Source organism: Chiloscyllium plagiosum, chromosome 18, assembly GCF_004010195.1.
Source record: "Chiloscyllium plagiosum isolate BGI_BamShark_2017 chromosome 18, ASM401019v2, whole genome shotgun sequence".
In the NCBI taxonomy this organism is placed as follows: domain Eukaryota; kingdom Metazoa; phylum Chordata; class Chondrichthyes; order Orectolobiformes; family Hemiscylliidae; genus Chiloscyllium; species Chiloscyllium plagiosum.
The window spans coordinates 39314358-39335539 of record NC_057727.1 but is presented as its reverse complement, the minus strand read 5'-3'; the positions used below and the strand labels follow the sequence as shown (position 1 = coordinate 39335539).

Sequence of the window (21182 nt, the reverse complement as noted above, 5' to 3'; positions counted from 1 at the left end):
TTCCCAGAGAATCCTTGGATAAATCCCATCTGGCCCAGGGGACTTGTCTACTTTCACCCATTCTAGAATTGATAACACTTGTTCATAACTAACTTCGATCCTTTCTAGTCTAATATCTCGTGCCTCATTCTTCTTCTCTACAATATTCTCCTTTTCCTGAGTGAAAACTGATGAGAAATGTTTGTTTAGCTCCTCTCCGATCTCCTCAGGGTCCACATTCAACTTCCCACTTCTATCTTTGACTGGCCCTATTCCTACCCTAGTCATCCTTTTATTCCTCACATACCTATAGGAAGTTTTAAGGTTCTCCTTTATTCTATCTGCTAAAGACTGCTCGTGTCCTCTCTTTGCTCTTCTTAACTCTCTCTTTAAATCCTTCCTAGCTGATGGTTACAGCCACATGAAAGAAAATCAGTGGCAAAACTGTGGGAAGCCCTCCAAAGTGAGATTCTGTGTGCACAGTGCAGTCATGTCCTGACAAAGAAAATGGATGCTGCTGTCATAGCCAGAGTTCCCTGGTTATCCAGAAGCATACAGGATAAGACAAAGCAGAAAAACAAAGTTAATGATAGCCCCAAAAAATGCAATACTTCAAGAAGCTTAGTGGAGTATTGAAAGTACAGAAGTGAAGTGAGAAAGGAATGCAAAGAGAGGGTATAATAAAGCATGGCGAGTAAGATTAAAGAAATTAAGAAAAATCCAAACTTGTTTTATTACTACATTAAGAGCAAGTGAATGACTAATGAACAGATTGGACCTATCAGAAATAAACATTGTGTGTGTGGATGTGAAAGATTTGGGCAGGGTTCGAAACGTGTAATTTGTGTCTGTCTTCACAAAGGAGAGGGCTGATGCAGACATTGGATTGGAAAAGTAGGGTGAAGTATTAGATGAAATTAGCATCATGAGATGGAAAATACTGGAGGCACTGATCTCCTTGAAGTTGGAAAAATCACCAGGGCCATATGAATTGTATCCTAGGCTGATAAGGAAGCCAGGGAGGAAATAGCTTTATGTATAGAATCACTCGTAAAGTAAATTTGTCATTTCCTGTGTTTTCACCTTTCTCTCTTAAAGTGTCTCTATTCTTCTATTTACCACCAATTCTCAAATTTTATCCACTGCTCTTACTATCTACTTAAGAACCCTCTCTACTTCCCTTGTTATATGGTGTGTTAGAACAATGGCCCCAGTATGATTCAGATATTAAATCCCAACGGTACAACTCCCATCTTCCCCATCACTAGCGCCAGTACCCCACAAACCTGAAGCCACTTATACGGCACCAGTCTTTGAGCCAGACATTAATTTCTCTTAGCCAGTTTGCATGAGCCCAGATAATAATCCAGGGATTAATACTTTTGAGGATATGCTTCTTAATTTGGTACCTAGCTCTTCATCCTGACTGTGCAGAATTTATTTCCTGACTCTGCCATTGGCACCAACATGGGTTATAACTACTGATACCTCATCCTCCAATTATAGGATCCTCATCAACACTAAGCAGTTGCCCCAAACCCTGGCATCAAACAGACAACACAGCCCTGGACTTTTTGTCTCGTGTGGCTGTAATGATCAGGGTCAATCCCCTTTACCATACTGTCCCCTACTATTACTGCTTCCTTTTTTGCTTCCCTACCTGAGTGTATTTCTGTTAATTGAGTTATGACAATTGAGTTCATCCACTGTGCAGACCTCACCCAAACCAGCTGAAATAACCTCAAATCTATTGGGCAATTGCAAAAACTAAGGCTCCTGCAATTCTGTCCCCTGAGACCCCTCATCTGCCTCACTCGCACTCACATCTTGCTTTGCCTGACCAGTGGCTAGATCAGAACACCGTATCCTAAGAGTGTGAGTCTGTCTTCTCGAATAAAGTGCCCAAAGAGCTTACCCTTTTCCCTGTTATGTCACAGTGTCTGTATCTCAGCCTCATGCTCATAAATTCTGTGCTGACACTGCTTGAGCTACAGTCATTTACTGCAGACATGTTTTTCCTGGAACACACGGGCATCCAGGAGCTCTCACACTAAAATTAAAATGCAAAACTGAAATAACGCCTGATGAAATATTAAAAACAAACAGTGCAGAATTCAGAATTCATGAGCCATTCTGCATGGTATAACTGATCTCAGATGGAGGCTGATGACCTTGCAGACACACTGAAATTCCCTTGTGGACTTTCAAGGGATTACAGGTTCACTTTGGAAATCCTTCAGCAATTATCGTGCTAAGAGATAAAAATCCTCTATGGAAAATAATAGGAAGAGAAAAGTCAGTTTTATAGTCAGCTCTGTAATTAAGAGAAAAGATAAAGAAAGCATAAATTATTGCAGTTCCTGTATCCTAAATCTACCACAGAAAATAGAGCAAACAAAAAAATGAATGAAAAGCAAGAATTCTTGAAGAAAGGTTGAAGTAAGTTACTGTAGAGTGAATTTTATAGAGATATGTATTAATATTAGATTTGCAAAAGCTCAACTTTTCAGCATTGACAAGAGAATGGGTGTACTTTTTAATTTTGCCACCTAACACGGTAGCCTAATGGAGGTGATTGCCCACCCATGATAAAACTTGCCTGAAATTTGTTGCATTGCAATCAAACAATAGCTGATCCATTACTTTGCATGCAACTTACCCCCCCACTGTTTTATGTCAGCCACAATACTATACAACAGGAGCTTAGTAAATCTTGCTGCAGTTAGACTGAAAACAGAATATGGAGAGGAAGTAATGCACTTACCCGAGTAGTAGCACAGTGCATCTTGCTGTTCTGTATGTTATTGGAAAGATTACTTATTAAAAAGTGTTTCATAATTGAGTGCAATATTCTCAGGAGCACAAAAATCATATTCATAATTTAGAAAATATATGTTTCAAATATATACCTTACAATTGACTAATGCTTATTAAAATATACTTGAAAATATTTTTGTCCAGAAATCCAGTGAATATTATAGAAAGAATATATTTTGTTTGTTTGTTTCAACTGAATTTCCCTGCCTGAAACATCATAAGAACTAGGAGCTGGAGTAGGCAATTCAAACCCTCCAGCCTGTTTTGCCATTTATTATGTTTGATCTCAATTCAGTCTCAACTCTACTTTCCTGCCCACTCCACATAACCCTTTAAGCCATTACTAATTAAACATCTAACTATCTTCTCCTTAAATTTATTCAGTGCCCTCGCATCGATTGCATTATGGGACAGTGAACTCCACAGATTCATCTATTTTATATCTGCCACTTCTTAGCCCAAAACAATGTCCTCTAGTTTATCTGACAAGGGGAAACCCTTGATCCATGTCCAGCTTGTCAATCCCCTTTAACATCTCATATATCTCAATTAGATTTCCTCTCATTCTTCTAAACACCAGTGAGTATCATCCTGAACTGCTCAATCTCTCCTCATAACACAAGCCTTTCATCTTTGGAATTAATCTAATGAACCTTGTCTGAACTGCCTCCATTGCAGTGACTTACTTCCTCAAATAAGGGACCAAAGCTGTATGCAGTACCCCAGATGCAGTTTTGCCAATACCTTGTACAATTGCAGCAAGTGGTTCCCCATTTTTTTAATGCATTCCTTTTGCAACAAATGCCAAAGTAACTTCTCATTACCTGCTGTACTTGCAACTCATCCCCTGCTCTGAAGCATTTTAAAGTTTCTTTCCATTTAAAAAAAAAGTTGCCTTTTCATTCTTCTGATCAAAAGAGATAACCTCACACTTATCCGCATTCAACTCCATCTGCCAAACTTTGGTCCATTCACCTAACCTTTCATATCCATTTCAAAATGTCCTATTTCTCATTCCCACCTATTTTAGTGTCTTCTACAAATTTGGCTATAGCACCTTTTATCTCTGCATCAGAGTCATTAAGATATGTTACAAATAGTTGGAGCCTGAGAACCAAACCTTATTGCATGCCACTAGTTAGAATTTACCAACCAGAAAAATACTAATTTATCCTGATTCTCTTTTTCTGTTGGTTAGCCATTCTTTTATCCAGCTAACATAGTCCAGCTATGTAAACTTGTCCAGTGTAATCATGCCTTGCATATTAGCTTTTTCTGCAACACCTTATCTCATTCCTTCTGGATGTTCAGCATTTTGAGGGGTCAGTTAACTTGGATGGCTGGTTTGTGAAGTAGAGATGTTGTCAACACCATGGTTCAATTCCCTTAGTGGCTAAGGTTACCGTAATAGACTCTTCTTCTCATCCCGTTCTCTCACCTGACCCTCAGGTTAAACCGCCATTAGTCATCTCTCTCTCCAATGAAACAACAGTCCTATGGTCCAGTACGACTACGGTGAATTTACTTTATTTTAGTATTTTGAAATTTTACTTTGATGGAAATCAGTTGAAGCCTGTTTTCTTTAGGATATTTTTCTCTCTCTCTTTTCATCATAGGTCATAAACATAGCCAAAACAAAAACAAAAGGAAATGGCATCAAGGACTATCCAGCAATATTTTGTCTGATCTGGATAACTTCAAAAGTAGTATTGCAATACCCAATTTAGCCATCATGGATAACAGTACCACCAGAACAAAAAGTCACAAGAGAACAAAACGTTTTTTGTCCTACCCTCGGTATGTTGAAGTTATGGTCGTTGCAGACAGTAGAATGGTCGAACATCACGGAGCGAATCTTCAACATTATGTTCTCACTTTAATGTCCATTGTAAGTATTTCTGTTCATATTTTCTCAAGTGCTTTATTATACTAATTGTTTCTAAAGTACTTTATTTCAAAGTATTTCATGCACTACAAAAGGCCAGTAGTTGCTGCTCTTAATACTAGTTAAACATATTGATGCCTGATGCCTGAAGAATAAAATATTATGTTTTATAGTCATCTCCTTGTCCCTGCACTGTTTTTTAATATGTCAACTTCAATCAACCCTTCAGCCTGATTGAACTTAAAGCTGTTCTTAAGATCAGCCTCCTGGAGTTGACTTGTAAAAATTACTGTTTTATATTTTATGACCAGCATCTTTTGAAAATCTAACTTGTTTTAGAAGTTGTAAGATGTCAAACATCATAATCTGACACTGTAATGTATTTTAAAAATGAAAATTGGAAAATCTACAAACACACAGCAAGTCTGTTGTCAACCGTACATAAGAAAATTTAATCCTGCAAGTGAATACACTTTTATTACTGTTTACTGTTAACCCCAAATGTTTAACACTTTATTTACAATTTTTGCAGGTGGCTACCATCTATAAAGATCCAAGCATTGGAAATCTTATCAATATTGTAGTTGTGAAACTAATTATTATAAATAGTGAGCAGGTAACATATTAATTAAATACTGAAATATTCATAATTCAATTGAACTGCTGAAATGTAAATTATTTACTTGATACTATTTCATTATCATCTTTAGGATGGTCCATCTATATCATTTAATGCTCAAACAACATTAAAAAACTTCTGTATATGGCAACAAAAACAGAATAATCCAGACGAAAACCATCATTCTCATCACGATACTGCTGTACTTATCACAAGGTACTACAAGATAATTTTGTATTATCTAAAGTAATAGCTTCTTTGTGAAACGACTTAAGAAGTTTCAGGAAACATAAAACAAAAACTGAGAATGCTGGAGAAACTCAACAGTTCTGGCAACATCTGTGGAGAGAAAACTGCTTAGCACTGCTGCCTCACAGTGCCAGAGACCCGGGTTCAATTCCCGACTCAGGCGACTGACTGTGTGGAGTTTGCACATTCTCCCCGTGTCTGCGTGGGTTTCCTCCGGGTGCTCCGGTTTCCTCCCACAGTCCAAAGATGTGCAGGTCAGGTGAATTGGCCCATGCTAAATTGCCCGTAGTGTTAGGTAAAGGGGTAAATGTAGGGGAATGGGTGGGTTGCGCTTCGGCGGGTCAGTGTGGACTTGTTGGGCCGAAGGGCCTGTTTCCACACTGTAAGTAAGTAATCTTAATCTTAAAAAAATGGAGTGAATAGGGAAATGTTATAATTGGGGCATTCTCCTAAGATTGAGTTAAAGGGATGGATGGGATCCATAGGCAGAAAACTCTTTTTTATACTTAATCTAGCAATATCTCAGTACAAAGTTATGCTTGTGAATGTCTAGATTTTATTTCAAAATTGATTTAATTGTGTCCCTGTTTATCTTCCAACAACCTTTACGTTAACTCAAGATTCCTGAAGAATCCTGTGGAACTCTTTTTTATCACCGGAGATCTTATGAATTTATCCTCCAAGCCGGTCCACCGACTCCTCTTCAGTTGATCAGTCTACTTTATGTCCATCCCCATTCGATTGCATGCTTTGAGCAAACAATCTCTGGCCAGTCCATGAGGTTGTTGAGTAACTACATCTTAATTTCCTTTATGTTCCTTGAAGCATACAAAATTCCTATAGGGTTGAAAGGACACATGCAGGAAAAACAAGAGTAGGCAATTTAGGACTGAAATGAAGGGAAATTCCTTCCCTCGGAGGTGAATTTTTGGTATTCTCTAAACCAGAAGGTAAAAGAGGCTCAGTCATTGAGTATATTCAGAACAAAGATTGATAGATTTCTTGACACTAAAGTTGTCAAGGCATGTGTGGATAGTGTTAGAAAATGAAATTGAGATAGAAGACCAACTATGATCTAACTGTAAGATCGAAAAGGCTCAAGGAATGAATGGTTTGCTCCTGCGCTGATGGTTTGATTTGATTTATCATTGTCACATGTAGCTAGGTTCAGTGAATAGTTTTGTTTTGCATACAGTAGAGGCAGATCATACTATATACAGTACATTAGGATAATAGAATAGAGCAAAGAATCCAAGGTTATGGCTGCAATGAAGGTACACGAAGAGTGAGATCAATGTTTAGATTTAAATGTTGAGAGGTCCATTCAGAAGTCCATTCAAAAAACAGCAGGGAAGAAGCTGATCTTGAATCTGTTGGTACATGTGTTTAACATTTTGTACCTTCTGCCCAATGGAAGAGGTTGGAAGAGAGTGTAACTGGGGTGGGAGGGTCAGCATTCCAATGAGTAGAAACTTATAAATGAAGTGTTAATTGGAGGAAATTGACATGCAAATGGTATTAACATTATGCAAATTGAATTTGGACACCACGTTGGATAAACAGTTTATATTGAAAGTTTTGTTTCCTATATTTTCTGCTCCCTTAATAAGCATTGAATTGTTGATGGATATGTAAATATTGTTGCATTGTTTCTAAATGTCTTGGGCATGGACATTCAATTGTAATGAAAACAAAGTGAATGTCTAAACTGTATTTTAAATTGTTTTGAGCATTATCAAGCCACTGAAGTAAAAACAAATTGGAACAGCACAGTGCTTCCTAGCTGGTCTGGAAGATCATAAAATAATTCAATAATTTTATTGTCTATTTTCCTAATAACAGTATTCCCTCATTTGAAGTAACTTGCCATGAAATTGAAATCAATAAATAAAAACCTGATAGTCTTCTTTCAGAATCAGAACCATTTTATAAGCTCTGTTATTTCCCAAACTGCTGAATAAAGATTAGAATTGAGCATTTACCATTAAGTGGCTGTTGGGGAAAAAAAAGCATTATATTTTTGACAACTGTTCTCATACCTCTCGAGGAAGCAGACAGTTTAAATTTTGTGCAGGCTACTTAAACAAGCTATGGTAATCAGTAATCCATCTTTTTTTTTCCTTTCCTGATTTTTGGAAGTGGCTCAAAGCAATTTAGGACTTGTCAGAACTTTGCAAAACATGAGAAAAGACATGAGAATAAAGTTGTTGCTGCTTTAATATGTGAGTGAACAGCATTTAATGAAATGTGTTTTCCTTTAGGCAAGACATTTGCAGAGCTCGTGATAAATGTGACACTTTGGGTAAGTTATAGTATTATGCATTTTGATAGAGTCTTGTGATTGATCCTTTCCAAAGATTCAACAATTTGACTTCATGAATAGTTGAGCTCTGGAAATAGGAAAACAACAAGTCCGTGTCAAATTAGAGGATTTCGTCAGGTGAAATAGTAGGTGCTCTCTTAAGTTCTGGAGGGCACAAAAACCACTCCTGATAAAACTCATGTGATTACTATTTTTGGGGGGAAATTATGATGGGCATCTGTATTGGGAAGATACACCAAGAAAATGTTAACAAGTTCAGGGAAGGAAGGTGAACTAAAGGTATTTTAGGCTGACTTTCTATGTGATTGAAGGTTCAAGGTTGTAGTTTCAATTTAGAAAGTAATTTTCAACAGTTAACTTTCTGTGCAATGATAATTGCAAATCATAATATAATATCAATTCTGCTATATATTTAACATTTTTAATTAGCTCTACAAGTGTATTTTCTTAAACTTAGGCTTTGTGCAATCAATGAAACTTTAAGAGATGGAAAGATTGACAAACATTTTTTTTCCGTCTGGATTGTGTACAGGATTAGCTGAACTTGGAACAGTATGTGATCCTTACCGAAGTTGCTCCATTAGTGAAGATAACGGATTAAGTACAGCTTTTACAATAGCTCATGAGCTTGGGCATGTGTAAGTCTTCCATTGTCATTTTAAACATCATTAATATTGTGACCTAGCACCTTAAAGTCTGAATATGAATTCCATTGTAAATAGAGAACTTCTTTGCTAAATGTAGTTTGCATGATTAATTTGGTCTAATTATTTTGCATACAGATCGAAATATATTTTCCAGTTTGAATTAACTCATTCAATTTCTTTCAAAAATAGTATTACAACTTATAACAATTTTCCCTATGGTTATGTATGTATTAAGTCTCACATTTTCAGTTGTAAGAACTTTTTCTTTTGGCTTCTTCCATTTTACTTGGGGCTGTAATAATGCTGATTGATCATCTTTCTCATGTCCAGTCAGCCACTCAAGACATAGTATTACACAATAGCTTTCCAGTCAGTTTCAATTTTTCTCTCCAAACATATTTCACCAAAACAATTCTACACAGTAACACTACAGCAAAACTATTCCCTGAAACACAGCTATTATGGCAGTTTCCTTGTTGATGCACAATTAAGATATGAACCCATTGAACATCTTAGAAAATTAACCATATGAGGAATCTCTTCCCAAACAAATTTCTGTGTCCCATATTCTTGAATTGCTTGATCAATTGTTTCTTCACCTTGCAGACCCTGTTTGATTTATTTGTCAGTTTGACTGCTTCCAGGCCCATTCTCCTAATGTGAAGGTTTTTCTGATGAACCTGCACCATTAACACTCCTTACAGTTTCATTGCCTTTCTGCATTATCTTTTCAATGGAATCCAATTGTCAACTTTTTAACATGTCTCCATTTTATCCATCAATCCCAATCCAAATCCAAATCCAAGGCTTCTTCTCACTTATGTATATAAAACTCCGATTCTTCATACACTCTGGAAAACATCATCCTTTCTCTTGCCTCCCAGTTCTAAAAGTAGAGTGGATGTATTGATTTAAAAAAAACTGGAGGATTTAATCTCAGTTAACAACATTGTCTTCTGAGTATATACATTGAAAATATTCTTATAAGTAATTAATTTACATATGTAATTTCACATATATAGATATACATTTAAAAGATGTCTAAGTACATGGTCTAGAATTTTCCCACTTACAGTATAAAGTGAAAAGCAACGTTGCCATAGTCTTACAAGACCATTGAGCTGCTCTCTTATTAAATAGAGACAATTTGTAATGGTTTAACCTAAGGGTCACCATGCCTTGGGCAAGTAGAGATGTTGAGAAGAATAAAGTCCTTCACGGTAACCTCAGTCGATATGGGAGTCAAACCAATAATGTTAGCATCACTCTACATTGCAAACTAGTTTTCTAGCTAACTGACCACCATTTCAGAAATTTCACTTCTAACAACTCACTTCAAAACAAATCACCTGACTACCTGTGCTTTTAGGTCTTTCCATGATTTGCCTGCAGAGTTTCAAGTGATTTCAATTACATATATTGCAATGAGATCTGTGGCATTTCAGTTTTGAAATTTTTGAGGTTTTTATTTCACTTAAAAGGTTTCCAGGTAAGCTGGTTTAAGAATTATAAAGATCAGTTTCTGCAGATTCAGCTAAAACAAGTAGCATTGGGGAGATCCTGGACCGAAAGAGTGTGAAGTTCTATAATTGTGAATTTTGCACCTGAGAACAACAGTTTCTCTGTTTTCTTCCCATATGGCCTGTATTTGCTTGTAACAGTGTGGGACTGTAACGTGGTGACCATCACCACCTGCTCCTACCATCTCGTATCCACAGTAAAATCTGCACAGGAGCTAGTGTATTCAACTGGTAAAACCTTGTTTGGCATTATCACCAAGGAGAAAGAACAGCAGAGGATGAAATAAACATAGGCAAACAGTTATCAAGTAAATGGTGCACACTGATTAAGCCACCAACATATACAGACAGCATAGGTCACCAAAAGGAGGTACGCTATGAATGTACTTCACCAAAAAGGCAACCAGTCAGTTTTACCATGTGATGCATGAGATCCTAAGACCACAGTCACATGCCTGTGCTGCTGGTTATGAAAACGATAGCCACACTTAACTTTTATGGCCCCGTTTATTTTAAATTGCTGTGGTGGAATCTCTAACATCAATCAGGGTGCAGATAAATGATACATTTGTCAGAAAAGTGATATATTTTGTAGGAAGGTTAGTAAGTTCAATGAGATTCACAATGAGGTTCAGGGTCTTACAAAACCACCATAGATACCTCAGCAGGAATGAAAGATTAAAATATCTGAGACACAAAATATCTGTGACAACATTCATGTGATCTTGCATGTCAGTGTGGCATCAGTTAGAACTTGTTATTGTGTGTTCATTTTTCGAAATGAGGAAATCTTTTATCTCTTCAGGAAGAATGATCTGGAATGGATTCTGGTAGGAAAACCAAATCTTATTAAATGGTAGAGCATATGGCCTATTCTTGCTCCTATTTTCTATGTTTCTATGCTAAAAGCTCTGAGCAGTAACAGTACTGGGACAATGCATCAACTGCATGAGAAGCTGATGTAGATGATGAACAGTATTTCGTGAATTTTACCCAGAGGATTCCTCAATTACTCTCATAAGGAGATTGTCACTGATGTCTCCTATTCTGTGCAACAGTCTACATTTAACAACAGTCTTCTTTCCAACACTTTAAAATACAGATCTTTCCCTGAATCCTGTATCCATGTAATAACACTCACCCTCTTCAACCCAGATACATTTACTAATAATGATGATCTAATTGAATAAGTCAACACAATGGATCTCTGGCTCCTCCATCTACCTGAAGCAACCTGCCTGTACTTCTGCCATCAGTTACCCAAGAACATTCCCCTTGCTTGACAGTCAGCCTCATCGTGAACAGAAAGCAGTAAACCTGACCTGGACAAGAAACACCATGTCTTAATCTGACAAAACACGAACATCAACTCAAATTCTGGCACTGAGCAAACTTTAGAAGATTGTGTGGAATCAGGATCAGCATACAGCGAATTATCTGGTCAAGTGGCCTGCAACTAGACCAGAGGGAATGGATAGTTTGAGTGCCAGCACACTGGTGGGTAAAGTCACAAGTCACAAGAATGCTGATGGACATGCACACCAAGATGTTTAGTAACTTGGCAGGCCTGGCTTTTGTAATTATCAAGAAGCATTGAGGAATTAGTTCCAAGTTGATACAGGGCTTTGCACTAAGGTTAGAGCTCATCCTACCTCGAGTGGAAGAGCCCATGTGGCTGTCTCGTCTGCAAAGCCAGGGACCAATGCTTCGACGTCGATTGCAGCACAGATAGAAGTGAGCAGACTTCTCAATGCTGCAGTGCAGCTCAGATGGAGGTTAAAAGTGATTCAGCTATGGCAACCCATACTGTTGCCAACATAGCTGTGTGTGGCTCCCACCGGAGTCTAACAATCTCTAACAGATTACTAGGAATGTTTAAGCATTGTCCCTGGAGTATGCCACTCACTTTGTAGGATGACAGTGCTCCCTTCATTGCCATTCTGTTAATGCTCCTTCTGATATATTTCAGCTAGTCTGCCCAGCCTGTTGTCCAATCTGAAGCCAATCCCCCCAAAGTTCAAGCGCATATCATCATCTGCTGTCTCCAGTAATGGTGTTGCCATGGAGAATGCATCCATTAATGTTGATTGACAGTTAACTGCCAAACTTTATTTAAAATTTAAGTACCTCTACCAATCAAATTCCACTTGACAGCCAATCAATAGTTTCCTCTCAGATGGAATAAACATTGGTTTTCCCATTGAATGTGTATTCTTGTGATTGTCCTGATAAATACAAGTTTTACAGCTTCTGCAAAATGTGTTTTGTCTCAGCAGTCCTCCCATTCTGTATTATCTCAAGATTACTTTGAGTTCCATTAGCCTGGCAAACCCATATCTGTACCCTTTCGCTTCTTTTGGGGACTAAAGAGGATGATGTCTCCTTCTCCTTCTCTGCAGTCCTCTAATACGTGGTTGGTACAGTGATATATGGCAAACCATAAAATGCTGAAGCTGTTACTTTTTAAAAAGATTCCTTCTTGGAAAACAGATATTGCTGGCAAGACCAGCATTTGTTATAGTTTCATATTTAATTTCTGTAGTGTCCATAAACAGATGACAATATATTACATTCGTATGTTAAAATTTTATGTGTTGATTTAGGTTAACTTAGACAAGGTGTTCCAACTATAATGTACCTGTAGATATTATCTATCCAGAGGTAATTTTGTCAGACTGATAACTCCTAACAGGGAGGATATTTCATTGTAGTACCCAGGCTATAGCTAGTAATGCTGACTAAATTCCTTCAATGATCTGAAATTTTTATTTGATCAGTTGGATAGGTTGACCTTGCCAGGGAGGAGAATGTAAAGATGATAGAACAATTAATATGAATCACTTGCAGTGCAGTTTATTATTCACTCATGGGGCACGGAGGTCACTGGCTAGGCCAGCATTTATTGTCTGTCCCTAGTTGTCCTTGAGAACATGGTGGTGGGCTGCCTTCTTGAACCACTGCAATCCATGAGGTGTAAGTGGACCCACAGTGATGTTAGGGTTGGAATTCAACATTTTTGAACCAACAGTGAAAGTGATGATACTCGTTCTACAGCAGGAATGTTTAAAAATGTAGAACTGCTGGCTTGTCTTGACTGATGACAAGCTTCTTGCTTGCTGCTGGTACTGCACTCAGGAAAGAGGAGAATATTCTGACTTGTGCCTTGTAGATGGCAGCCAGGCTTTGCAGAATGAAGGAATGAGAAATTTGCTGCAAAATCTCTGGCTTCTGACCTGCTCTTGTAGTCACAGTATTTACATGGCTGACCTAGTGAAATTTCTGTTTAGTAGCAATCCCCTCAGGATAATGAAGGGCAATACTATTGAACATCAAAATCAGACATGATAGTTATTGCCTGACACTTCCTGCTGTCTGGAAGGAGCCACTGATGTAGAAATTTAGGATCAAAGCCACATTCGTGGCAGCTGACTGAAATTGTCAATGACCTGCCATGCAATTATAACTGTGGGATATAGCACAATGTGCTCATTGAGGAGAAAGTGAGGACTGCAGATGCTGGAGATCAGAGCTGAAAATGTGTTGCTGGAAAAGCGCAGCAGGTCAGGCAGCATCCAAGGAGCAGGAGAATCGACGTTTCGGGCATGAGCCCTTGAAGCCTGACCTGCTGCGCTTTTCCAGCAACACATTTTCAACAGTGTGGTCATTACCTCCTTGGTGAAATGCAGACATCTGAGATGCTGTTGTCAACAGAGGTAGAAGTACAAGATATGCTTTCTAAAAATCCATAATGAATAGGATCATATCTTGAGAGCCCTGCTACTTCTCACTCCTCTGTACTCTGTTTCCTCTCTTTACTGTCTGTGCTCTATTTCAAAGTTATGTGATGGTCCAAGGAATACTGCAAGCATAGCCCTCAGTCCAGAAGCAGGGTTTCTCCTGAACAAGCCTTCCATTGCCTCAAGCCTTCTTGTTAAGACGCAGCATCACTCCCTTGAAAATACAAAATGCATAATTCACATCTTCCACTAACTCTTTATCAGCAAAACAAAATCAAATCAAATGCACCTCATCTGAAAACTGGCTGTAAAGACTATGAAATTACATAGAAATTATATCGAGAATAGGCGCAGGGGTATGCCATGTGGTTCTTTAAGCCTGCTTCAATAACATGTTCTGTTTTTCCCCACATCCTTTGATCCCTTTAGTTCCAAGTGCAATATCCAGTTCCTTCTTGAAATCGTATAATGTTTTGGCTTCAACTGCTTTCTGACCTCCACAGGCTCACCACTCTCTGGGTTGAGAAATTTCTCCTCATCTCAGTCTTAAATGGCTTACCCCTTATCCTTATACTGTGAGCTCTGACCCTGCATATACCCTGTCAATTCCATTAAAACCTTACCGGTACAAAATGGCAGAGTTATACTTCCAGCCTCACAAGCTGTTTGACACAGTCATTTCTGCACTCTGCACCTTTTTGGAATACTAAGGCACACTTGTGCTAGTACCTTTACAGTCAGGACAAACTGTATCATAAGTGACTGAAGGAATTCTGACTGATGTATTTTGATTTCTGTTGCATAGACACAAGGAGTGGTATGGCACCTAATGTTTATTTTAAAGGTTAGTGTGTTATGGGTGTCACTGGCTAGGACAGCATTTATTGTCCATCACTATTTGCCCTGGAGAAGGTGGTGGTGAGATTCCTTTTTAAATCACTGTAGTCTTTGCTGTTAGGAAGTACCTCTAGGATTTTCATCAGAGACCATGAAGGAATGATGATATAGTTCCAAATCGGGACAGTGTGTCTCTTGGAGGAGAATTTGCAGGTCATTATGCTCAAATGCATCTGCTGCCTTTGTTCTTCTCGGTGGTAGACGACATCTGTTTGGAAACCTTGTACCGTCATTATAAATCTTTCGCTCATTATTCATTCGTTGTCTCCTGATAATATCACATCAGCCATTTAATCACCTCTTGTTCTACACCCAAGAAAATCAAAACTTGTTACTTTTTGCCTGAGTTTGTGATTTCCCTCAATCCTTTCCTGTTTTCAAATTCTGCTCACTGCTAATCCTTCCGAAAGGAAAGAATCTCAATATTCAAATTTCCATTGTCTCCTCTTTTACCGCAGATATCATCTGACCTGCTCAGCATTTCCAACTGTTCTTCTGTTGCTATTTTAGAATAACTGCACCTGCAGTTTTTGAGGGCTGAAGCAACTTTTCACTTCTGCCTAAACTGTTCTGTTTATTAGTGCCTCTGCTGGGAAAATCAAAAGGGAAACTGAAATACACTCTCATCTGGTTTTAATCTACACTCATTTGTCAAACTTATCTTGCTTTATTTAACTGCTGAAATTCCAAGCCCCTGCTAAACATAGTATCCTCAATCAGAGGAGGTAAGGAGCAGATTGCTTACTAATGTGTAAACAAGTACCAATTGGCTACAAAATTTTCAAAAATTCAATTTCACAGGCTAATGTTATGACGGATACATTGAAAAGCTGTTTCTAAATAAAACATCAATTACATATAATTTCTGTTGTTCACAAATACATATTGAACTATATTCTGAGAAACTTTGCTTGAAAAATGATAGCACATTTTCTGATTTCTGTAATCTAATTATTTTTGCATATGCTGGGGCCTATTTTCCTTACTGTCTCCCCATTTCTCAGCATGAGTAAATTTGATTAAAAGTCTTAATATGGTTTCTGAGAGGACCACAACTTAAGCAGACAGAACTCCCACCTGAATTAAGCAAGTCATTTATTGAAATCAATGTTCTCTGATGTATTTAGAGTCCCAATGCAATTTGTATCTTCAACATTGCGGGAAAAGCATAAATGGCTCCATTAAAAAAACATCCCAACTGGGCACTTTGCTCCCTCACCTCCCCCATCACAAAGGTGTCTGTGGGAGTTTAACTATGGGAAGAGCTGCAGGATCCTCCCACTTCCTCCAAATTTGCCAACTTTTTGTAATTCCTGTTGAGTGCTGGCAGAGTACACATTTTATTATAGAAAGGCCCTATGGGAAAATCATTTGAACCACCCATTGGCAATGATCCTATCCACCATTCACTCAGATGTTCACCTGAATCAAATGGTCCCCTGTTCAAAACACTTAGGCTCATTTTCATGAGTATAAGTGACAACGATATAAATTGGTAAACAGTACCCACTTTGAAATTAGATAGAAGGAGTGCGCATAAAGTTTATTTTATTCCAAGTTTTATTTATTGTGTGGAGCTGTTTTTCGAAATACACTCCAATCTTAATTCATTGTCACTGTGTGATATTGCAATGTAAAGTTTATGTAGTTTAGCCAAACTCCACGCCTATTATAAATGGCCAGAGGAGTACATGTGAGTGGGAGCTAGAGTATAAGTAGACTAAAGCTCTGATAAATAAGTGGCTACATGTAGAGATCACAATAATGTTATTCACAGTTAGTCATATCAGAATCTGAATTCAGAACAACTAATGCAAGAAATATAGTTATATTTCCATGAACACTGTCGACATCAATATGTGTTATACTATACACAAAGTAGACCTCACATTTTTGAGCAATATATTGTGATAAACATGCAGCACCCAAATATGTCTCTGTGATCAATTTTTGAAAGAACCTAGCTGACATGCTTGCTTAACAACTTTGTTTTACTTTTATCTAGGTTTAATATGCCTCATGATGACAGCAATAAGTGCAAAGAAGATGGTGGCAAAAATCAGCAGCATGTTATGGCCCCTACCTTGAATTATTACACCAATCCCTGGATGTGGTCAAAATGTAGCAGAAGATATGTTACTAATTTTTTAGAGTATGTTAGAATTTTGTTTTAAGTCTATATTTAACTGTACTATTTGTCACATTAGTGGTAATGTTCTTATAATCTTCACTCATCAGGGATTGATTATCTCCATGGGTTAGTTTATTAAAACAGTATAGCATACTATAAGCTATGAAATAGATGTTGCAGCAACCAACTTATCTGTGCAGCTTGCAAACCAAAAGCAGACAAGCTACCAGGAAGAGTTGCAAGATCATATCCACACAACAATGGTGAACTCTCTTTGCTGACACTCCCAGATCTCATGATGGTGATTTTGTCTCTCATTTCTACTGGATCTTGTAATCCACCTTGTACTTTTGTTAATTCTGTACCCACATTTTCTTCATATACAGTATGTTGGTCATCTGTTTTTGCAGTTTTTTTCAAGCTGCTTTCCAGTATCAAAATGAGTACTTTGGGTAGAAGTTGATAAATTGGTACACATTGGTCTGCCAAATGTGAGCTCTTCCAGGGATAGAATGAAGCCTCAGGTTTGCCCTCAAATGCAACACTGCAATGTGTACATCCAGCTAGGTCTATCTACAGTTGAGGATTAGATTTCAGAATCTATGAAACATAGTAGACCATTGGAGAGGAAGTAATGTGATTGATACTCCATTTCTCACAGTGTCTTGGGAATGGCCTACCAATAAATTGCATACCATTGTCTTTAATTATCTCTCTAGGGGTACAAATTAACAAAAAAAGAATGAAGCTTGCAGTGTGTGCAACAGTGGTGCTTGACATATTGAGTAGTTGACAAATGATGAGGTATAGTGAAGTAGTCATAGAGTAATAGGATCAGAGAGATGTACAGCATGGAAACAGACCCTTCGGTCCAATTCGTCCATACTGACCAGACATCCCAACCTAATCTAGTCCCATTTGCTAGCACTTGGCCCATATCCCTTTAAACCCTTCCTATTCATATACCCATCCAGATGCTTTTTACCTCTACCACTTCCTCTGTAGTCAATGATGATGCTGCAGGCATTTCCATGCACATGAGAAAGGTGCATGGAAATCGGTGTGCTTTTGGAGAATCGGTAGGCAGGGGCTTCATGCAGTACCAGAAGTGCTTTCCATTGATTTTGCAGATGCTCTTGATGTTCCCTTGCAGTTCCTAACAAGAGTTTCAATGTCACTGCTGTTATCTGCCCAATGTACTGTCTCCCTTTTGAGTCTTCTCATCCATTCTGTGCCATGTGTAAGTGATGAAGTGGTTTCTCATTCACACTTGGACTGTGGGCATTGCTGCTTAGGCCAGCATTTAGTGCCCTTTTCTAATTGCCCAGAGAGCAATTAAGAGTCACTTACATTGCTGTGGTCTATGAGTCACAGGTAGGCCATAGTAGGTAACAAGGGTAGATTTTCTTTCCTAAAGGACATCAGTGAACTAGGTGGGGGTTCAGGGACAACTGACAGTGGTTACACAGTTGCCATTAGGCCAGCTTTTTATCACATTTTTATTGACTTCAAATTTCACTGGCTACCATTATGTGATTTGAATCTATGTCTCCAAAACATTAGTCTAGCGTTTGGGAGACCCACTGTCAGTTGAAGACTATTAGGTTAATATGACTCTGGTTTCACAACCTACCTATTTTTAAAAATTACTCCTTTGCAGATGTCTAGTTCATTCCAAAATGGTGAATATAGCATAATGTGCTGTCTTTTTCCATGAATGAGAGAGAGGCAGGTATTAAGGGAAATGACAGTGGTGGGCATCATTGGCACAAGTGGTCAGGTGCCCCAAGCACATGAGTGGGCAGTTCAGATGGCAGGTAAAAACAATGACTGCAGATGCTGGAAACCAGATTTTGGATTGGTGGTGCTGGAAGAGCACAGCAGTTCAGGCAGCATCCGAGGAGCAGCATGCAGGACTAGTGATGTTGGGAGCCAGGGTGGGTGACAGCGAGTGAGGGAATTGTGAGATTGGTAAAGCAAGGGCCTTGGTAGGAGGTGGGTGTAGGAGCAGAGATAAAATGAGAGTATTGTATCAGAGAAAAGATGGTGGTCCTTACAATGGCAGAGTGAAGAAGGCCATTGATCTTCTTCATATAGTACTCTGCATTCCCCCAGATGACTGATACTGCTCTAACCTGGGTGGCATTCTCAGACTAGGCTGGCATGGTGTGGTGTTGTGGCTTCTGCCAGTGATTCTGGGGTTGGGGGGAAGATAAAGTCCCATTTGTGCACACTCCATCAAGTAGGACCTCCAGAACCCTACCTGCAAAGTGGGACACTGATTTCCCCCTGTTTACCACATCTGGGTCAAATGTCAGAAATGGTGTAGAACAGCTGTATTCTGGCATTGCTAGTCCAGGTGTACAATGAGCTTTTAAAGATATAGTGAAGATTGCCAGTGAATTTGGGGATATCTGCTGAGAAGTGAGCTTTCCTGGGAATGCCACATGGTAAGATGGACACAGAGTCAGATGTAAGTGATACCATTGGGTCAACACTGAAGGCAAATTTCATAATATATGCCAAGAATTCTCACTAGGCCTTGTAGCAAGAGTCCTTTTGAAAAACCCAACACAACTCAGATTTAGCTAAAGAAAAGTTCAGCCCATAATATGAACACTTTTCTCTGCATCTGCTCACAAATTGTTACATATTTGTCTAGATTTTGCCAACTTTTGTCTAAATGAAATTAATTGTAATCAATGAATACAGAAGTTTAATGTGACTCTGAATTAGTCTTCCCATGTACTCCATACCTACTGGAGATCTTTTAGCTCTACTAGGGAATTTTGTGAAGATTCTTGACAAATAATTCACTAATATCCTTTGAGGAAGGAAACTCATTACCTGGTCTGGCCTTTATGTGACTCCAGACCCAGAGCAACGTGGTTGTCTCTTAACTGTCCATTGACAGTTAAGGATGGGCAATAAATTTTGAACCAGCCAGCAATGCCCTCATCCTGTCAATGTATTTTTAAAAAAAGCCATTGACCTTCCCTTGCTTGCTATCAATCTGACACATGCCCCATCACCTGCCTTTCTTAACTGTATTAAACTGGCCTGTTGATCAGAATTTGTCTACTTATCAATGAGCTTTGTTTTTCAATGCTATCTGACACCATAACAATTGAAGATATCAAAGATTGTCTCATGCACTTTAGCATGGTTTTTTTTTTATTTTTTTAAACCCCCACACTACCGCCTAACTGCTTATTTTTTCCCCAGCACCCACGTTGTGTGTGTGCAGATGTGAGACACAGTGAAAGACACAAGGTGCATTTAGCATGATGTTTTTTTAATTTCTTTTTTCTTCTTCTTTTTTATTTTAACCCCCACACTACCGCCTAACTGTGGTAGTGCTTATTTTTTTCCCCAGCACCCATGTTGTGTGTGTGCAGGCGTGAGACACAGTGGAAGACACAAGGTACATTTAGCATGGTTTTATACTGTTGTCCATGTATTTCTCTTTTGATTAGTTTACTTGCTGATTGTGCAAACATGATGGGATTCATTAGCAATGTTTTTCATCACTGATTAATTAGCTCACTGGATTGGTTTATTTAAATCAGTAAAGCACACAAGTTGTAAGACTGATATAAAAACAACTGATTGATTTCTGCATGTGCAGTTTTGAATTTACTGACTGCAAAATAGTTCTCAATTATCCTATTTTAATTTTGCTGTTCTGTTATTGAATACAGCAGTTCCTTATTTTTAGTTGCACTGTTTAAAGTCAATTTGCGAAGACTTCAGTAGGAAGCAGCATGTAGTGCTGCAAGCAGAATTTGGGGAACTAGGTGGAAAATGAGCAAACAAGACCTTGAATGTAGGAATCTTCAATTGATCCCAGAACCTCATGCAAATAAATAGAGAAATGGAAAGATAAGGTAAATGAATGAATGGCTGGATAGATAATGCAGGAGGGAAGGCTTGAGATTCCTATGGCGTTGGGACTGCCTCTGAGGAAGGAGGCACCTGCAGAATCTGGACATATTGCCCCTGAACAGAGCTGGGACTGAGTTTCTTGTGGGACATTTTGCTGTTGCTGTTGGAAGAGCTTTAAATTATTTTGGCAAGTATGTGGATGTAGGTGTATATTAGTCAAGAATAAAAAGTAGCTGAAAATGTGTTGCTGGAAAAGCGCAGCAGGTCTCAAACTCAGCACCGCCTTCCTAACCTGCAATCTTCTTCCTGACCTCTCCACCCCCACTCCCACTCCGGCCTATCACCCTCACCTTGACCTCCTTCCACCTATCGCATTTCCAACACCCCTCCCCCAAGTCCCTCCTCCCTACCTTTTATCTTAGCCTGCTTGGCACAGTTTCCTCATTCCTGAAGAAGGGCTCATGCCCGAAACGTCGATTCTCCTGCTCCTTGG

General features: G+C 38.6%; 1 protein-coding gene across 1 annotated transcript in view; it reads left to right on the top strand.

Annotated features, from left to right (window-relative positions):
- The window catches only part of adamts9 (ADAM metallopeptidase with thrombospondin type 1 motif, 9), a 256778-nt gene that overhangs the window by 50325 nt on the left and 185271 nt on the right, over positions 1 to 21182 (top strand). Inside the window, exons 4-9 of the mRNA XM_043708280.1 lie at positions 4413 to 4684; positions 5214 to 5297; positions 5392 to 5516; positions 7811 to 7851; positions 8405 to 8510; positions 16679 to 16825. Coding sequence (XP_043564215.1) covers positions 4413 to 4684; positions 5214 to 5297; positions 5392 to 5516; positions 7811 to 7851; positions 8405 to 8510; positions 16679 to 16825 — 775 coding nt within the window. The remainder of the gene's footprint in view (positions 1 to 4412; positions 4685 to 5213; positions 5298 to 5391; positions 5517 to 7810; positions 7852 to 8404; positions 8511 to 16678; positions 16826 to 21182) is intronic.